At 40.7% G+C, this 6,129-nt stretch overlaps 1 protein-coding gene across 1 annotated transcript in view; it reads left to right on the top strand.

Moving 5' to 3' along the window:
- CPLANE1 (ciliogenesis and planar polarity effector complex subunit 1) overlaps window positions 1-4,836 on the top strand; it is a 179,106-nt gene extending 174,270 nt beyond the window's left edge. Inside the window, 2 exon segments of the mRNA XM_075066918.1 lie at window positions 3,403-3,581; window positions 4,144-4,836. Of these exon segments, the coding sequence (XP_074923019.1) occupies window positions 3,403-3,581; window positions 4,144-4,278 (314 nt within the window). The 3' untranslated portion in view covers window positions 4,279-4,836.
- Window positions 4,837-6,129: the final 1,293 nt, after the last annotated feature.

Here is a 6,129-nt window from a genome sequence, read left to right as displayed (position 1 = left end):
AAAAAAAAGCAAGCCGCAATCACGATCTGCGGCAATTCAGCTGGAGGTCCTTCGCTCTGAGCAGGAGTGAGGGACCCTCCGCCAAATTGCCGCCGAATACATGAAAGTGCCGCCCCTCTCCAGAGTTGCCGCCCCAAGCACCTGCTTGATAAGCTGGTGCCTGGAGCCGGCCCTGGACTCTGTTTCATTGTCCTGTCTATTTGCTATTTCTGTATGAAGGTACTATTTTTCTAAAATTGTTTATGGACTTTGGCTTATGTGACCTCCAGTTGGAGTCTCCTTTTGTGTAATTAGGTCTACTTATATCCTAGAAGTAATTAAGGCTTTTACTAAGGGTTCCAAGAACATTTGGAAATTATCTTCATAATCTCACAGCCTACCTACAAGTTAGGCAGATGAATGGGCAGGAAACCAAGCAGATTTCCCTCTGAGTTTCATGAGAATCAGTACATTCCCATGAAACATTTTGGTTTTGATGGGAAAATGTTACATTGGGAAATTTCAGACTAGCTGGAGTAGCAAGATCCAATTCCAGTCATCAAGTCCTCAGGAAAACATAAGAAGCTTCATGATTACTGCCTAAAAGTTTAAGTGCCATTCATTGTATTGCACATATTGTATTCTCTATAGCTTTTTATACTGTGCATGTCACTATAATGTCTGAGTGCCTTCCAGTCATGCATTAAGCAGTGTGACTGTGCATGTGATATATTGTTCGATCACTCATCCTCTCCCCAGGAGAAGCATAAGCACTGGAGTGTCTTATTTTGGTAGGTTTTTTAAATATACATGATGATAGGCATTTATAAGGAGGCACTTCAAAGAAATTTCCCTTGCCTTTGTGAGGAAAGGTGGTGAGGTTTGTGATGGCCCTTAGTTCTTGGGGGAGCTCATTCCACAGTATTGGACCAGCCCCTGATAAAGTTCCGTCTCCCACACATTCAAGCTTTTCCTTATTATAGAGTTCAGTTGTGCCAGAGGAGTGAAGTTGTTGACTGTGGTGTTTAATCCTGGAGCTTTAGTGGTCTTTCAGATATATCCTGGACCCAAACCATGGAGTTCCTTTAAGATAAGGACTGAGAGGTTGAACTTGATTGAGTTCTGTAGCAAGCCAGTTTAGAGAGCAGAGGGCAGATTTGATGTGCTCACAGTAACCTGTGTTGCTGAGGAAATGTCCTGCAGCGTTGTGTACTAGTTGGAGTTTTCCAAGTGGTGAAGGCTTCATGCCCGTGAAATCATGTTTCTGCAGTCCATCCAAGAAATGATAAAGGCATGAATTACTGAGGCCAGGGCATCTTCAAAAAATCACTTCATGTTAGGAGTCTAGACTGTTTCCCAATGTCCTTGACTCCAAGGTCAAGGAAAGTATGACATCTGCTTCAAGGAACTGAACTGCAGCAACATATCTTATGCATATTATTAGACAATCTAGGGGACTATAGGGCACCATATGTTGCTGAACTGCTGTAACTAAAAGAATCAGGAAAGCCATTTTTTATTAATATATTATTGTATACCTCCAAAATCCAGGGTCATGGGCCTATTTTCATAGAAGTTTAATATAGAGGGTTATATTCAAAGGAGAGTCTCTAGTAGGCCTATTTTTTTTATAAATGGGTATTTAATGAGTTTTGGAATATATTCTATAAAACAAACTTCTAGCCATGTCTCTGACTGACCTAATTTCCATCTTTCTGTTTAACAAAAATCTTAAAATTGTGCATGGTTAGTCATTGTAGGCTGCTGAATACAAGAGGAGAAAACAAATTTAGCATTTGACCTTTTGATCAGTATTGCTAAAAGTTGTTATCGTAGTTTAAACATTAAAGTGCACTTCTGAGCTACCTGATAAGAAATTTGATTCTTGTTGTTTATGGCCTACTGATTACACAAAACAACCTACATTTGAAACATGACATTTTAATTTACAAAACCATATTCCATGAAGTGGTTCTGTTGGGTTATGAGACCTCCAGTTTGGGGAAAAAAAAAAAAAGAATGGTCATTGAAGTTCACCAGATCTGTTTATCAGTCTTTAGCCAAGAAAGTTACCTAAGCAAGTGCACTGCAATGGTAGGCTACTGTCTTCTTTCACCACAATATACTCTTTTAGGCACATTCCCCCTAGTTTAACAGCTGTGTCCTAATCTTTAATATACGAATGAACTTGTTCCCGTAACAGTTGTTTCTATGATCTTGAGAAATATGTGAGGCTTAAATCTTAAAATTAAGAACATTACAAAAAAGCCTTTTCATAAAAAAAACTATTTCTCCTCTTGTGGAGACACAAGCTCTAAAACCATGGAAAGCCCTTGTCTCCACTCCCAGTCAAGGACATATGCTGGAGTAGCTCTCTTTTTGAGATAGATTCTGAAGAGATTAGGCCATTCTAAATATATTTAGCCATGAATTTCCCCCACTCTTTGTTCAAACATCCCCTTTTTAATAGTATTTGTAATACTCATCTGAAGATTGGGAGCCATAGGCGCCGACTCCATGAGTGCTCCGGGGCTGGAGCACCCACGGAAAAAATTTGGTGGGTGCTCAGACAGCTCCCTGTGGCCCTACCCGCTCCCACTCACCTCCATGTCCTGCTCCCCCCCCCCCCCCCCCCCCCTCCCAAAGCTCTTTCTCTTGTGCCCCAATGTCAGCTCCCCACCCCCTTCCCCTCCCCCATGATTGCGCCACCGCATTGTGCTTCTCCCCCCCCCCCCCCCGCCCGCTAGTGCCGTGAAACAGCTGATTCACGGGGCAGGGATGGGGAATGCAGTGCATTGGGGAAGAGGTGGGGCCAGGGAGGAGATTTGGGGAAGGGATCCAATAGGGGCAGGGAGCGGACAGAGATAGGGCGGGGACTTTGCGGATGGGGTTGGAATGGGGGCAGGGCCAGGGGTGGGGAAAGGGTGAAGTCGAGCTGGGGAAAGTGGGAGGGGATGGCACCCACCGGTGCCTGAGAAAGTTGGCGCCTATGTTGGGAGCGGTCTTTGGAGACTAGTCATATTGTGGCCAGTTAGTAGCAGGGTGAGCAGCTCATTTCCCTTAGCTTAGGCTTTGATTTTTTTGAATAGGATTATGTTATAGCATCCATTCCCTGATCCAGAATTCCGTTTCTCTGTGCTGGTTTTCTGGAAGAGACACACTTCATGCTCTGATTGACTACATAAGAGCCACGCTGCTGAAGGCGGCAAGAAATATCTGCTGAGCTGTGATTGGACAGAGGAGAGAGATCATGCAGTTCTGCTGTACTCTGAGCAGGGGAGTGCTGCTAATATTTTAGGGAGAGCAAGGGTACTGGGTATTTAGCTAGAAGTATTTGGAAAGAACAGCTATAAAGGATACTGATTTTTATGTTATCACAAATTCATAAACAATTGCCTGATTTCTTTGTGTTCCCCTATTCAGCCTCTGACGATCAAACACTCAGCACAAGGAATCTGAGAAGACCTACACCCCATGCAGCTGCCATTCAGAGAGAAGAGACAGGTCTTGATTATGAGTCTGAGCGAGATTCAATAAGTCCCTGGAGTGTCCCTGATGATATCCAACGACTCCTTCATGACGATTACAATTCCCTACTTGAGGTAAGGAGTCTAATTATAATAGGAATGGGTTGGTGCCTATCTTGTACCAAAAGGACCGTTATTTCATATGCCCTTTATTACCTCTTTTGCATTTGAAATGGATTTCACATCCACAGTGTGGGGGTGGAGGTAGTAGCTGAGGATTCTTGTTATAAATACTACAGTAGCAGCTTAGCAGAACCTCATGTTCACATTATAAAGCTGTTGCTCCTGCCATGTCTTTACTGGTGTAGCATGGACTGGGAAAACTACCTTATAACCTGCAAATGCATACTGATTATTTGTATGCTGGGAATTCATTTCAGTTGCTACCAAGTAGCCAACTGGGACACAATGATGTATTAGCCTTGTTGCTTAGGCAAATGAACAATTAGCTTCCCTTCAGCACAAGCATGTCTTCTGTTCTCAAGATATTTTATAGAAAAGTCTTAGTAGATGATTGTTTAAATAAGGACAAAAGTTTTCTATACAAATGTGATGAGCACTTTTGCTACCTGTATAGGGATTTCTAGAGGCATTATATGTACCTTGGCTCACTGATCATTATCTTTTTCCCCCATAGGTGTCTGTGCCTCATGAAGAGGATTGCTCTCCTCTTAGCATTAATGACAGTGTATCTGAAAGCACAGGCAGTATCTTGAGCAAACTGGATTGGAATGCTGTTGAAGCTATGGTAGCGAATATGGAAGAAAAGTGAAATTAAGATATCTTGACCTCTGTGCACTTTCAAAGCAGTTTAATACAGTTATTTAATGCTTAATAATCAGGGGGAGTTCTAAATAGTTAGCTTTCCAGGAAATGTACGGCCCTATCATTCCATTCTATTTTTAACAGAACCCTTCATTGAAATCAATTTGCAGTTATGCTTAAAACTCAATAGTGGATTATGGCTCTTGCACCATGGAAAGTGTTTGATTCTCTCTGAAATAGGTTTCTCAGTTTCCTGGTTGAAGACCATATACTTTGGTGTTAATGTGCAGTGTCTCTTCTTGTGCTCCGGACAGACCCTTGGAATTACATTACACTAACTGAGTGGATAGGGGAATTTGTGTGCCAATATTGACTATTTCTCAAAATAAGTGTAGAGGCAATTTAAAGAGTTTTAATGATCAAGTTTTCTCCTTCAACTACTTTAATAGCAACTCAGTGAAAAGTTTTATATTTTTAGAGCAATGCAGTTTATTTTTTTAGTGTTACTTGTTAATATACTTAATCGTTGTGATATTTTGATTTGGTTTTAATAAAATCTTGGTTTTGTCTCTACTACTTTTTGCTGTATTGGGAGGAATATCACTATATAGGGTCTGGTTTTGCATTTTTATATTAGTGCCTTCTCGCGTAAGTCATAAGTTGTGACCCTAGGCTAAAGTTCTGGCTAATCTTCTTCCAATTCCTTTCTTCTTCAGAGATTTTAAGGACTATTTATGATGATCCAGTCTGACTTCTGCTTCTCACTTAGCAGCATGAACTATAGCATTGCTTTGAGAAAGATATCTAGAAAAGTTACATTTTAAGGACTCCAGGTGATGAAGAATAAGTGTTTAGCATGCAAAGAACATGAGTATTTATTCATTAGATTTGGTGAAAAGATAGCAGCAGGAAATTAACACATTGGGAAGGAGCAGCAAATGTGGATAGTGCTACCTTTAGCAAAATATTTTCAGTATTAATTCAGGCATTTTATACAGCTACTTTTTTACATCCATCTGTAGTTTTTCAGAGCACAACTATTTCCTCGAACTGATCAATTTTAAGCAGTGAAACAGTGTAAAATGGGTTGACAGTACCTTCCTAATGAAACATTTTAGTTTTCAAGCTATTTTCACTCTTTGTCCTTTGGCAGCCACATATCTATTGCTGTGCTGGTCAAAACCTATTCCTGATATTTTCATGCTGCTAACAACGTGTGTAGCCTAGGAACATCAGCTGATCACTTCTTGATTTTAATCTGATACAGAAGAGTTGCCCTTATTGTCATAAGTAGATAGGTAAGGTAAGGGTTAATTTACTTTTACTGTAAAGGGTTTACAAAGGGAACCAAACACTGACCAGAGGACCAATCAGGAAACCGGATTTTCAAAAGTAAGGGTGGGAACCTCTGGAGGTTTTTGGCTTTGTTCTGGGTCTTTTTGTTTTCCTCGGCTGTGAGTAAACAAGCTTTTCTTCTAACTCCATCTTCTTTCAAATATTCTACTATCAAGTGTGAGTACAAAGGAACCAAAGTAATCGGCTGTGATGTGCTTTGATTTGTATTTACATGGGTGTTGATTTGCTGGACTGGTTTAATTGGGCTATCTTTTAAATCAGACTGTTTATTCATATTTTCTTATAAGCAAGAGCCTGTATTGATCTCTTAATGCAGTATTATTGTTTTGTATTTTTTTTTTTTTTATATAAAGTTTCTTTTGAAAACTTGTGGGAGTTTCTTTTCCTAGTGAGGCAAAGGGATAGAAATTTCTGTACCAGGTATCTGTCTCCCTCACGGGAAGACAGGGAGGAGGGAGGGAAGCCTTACATCTTGTGTTGACTTTCCTATTGTCCCCAAGGC

The sequence above is a fragment of the Chelonoidis abingdonii genome, chromosome 6 (assembly GCF_003597395.2).
Source record: "Chelonoidis abingdonii isolate Lonesome George chromosome 6, CheloAbing_2.0, whole genome shotgun sequence".
NCBI classification, from domain to species: Eukaryota; Metazoa; Chordata; order Testudines; family Testudinidae; genus Chelonoidis; species Chelonoidis abingdonii.
Note: the sequence above shows the minus strand (reverse complement) of the source record. Positions and strands in the feature narration are given on the sequence as shown.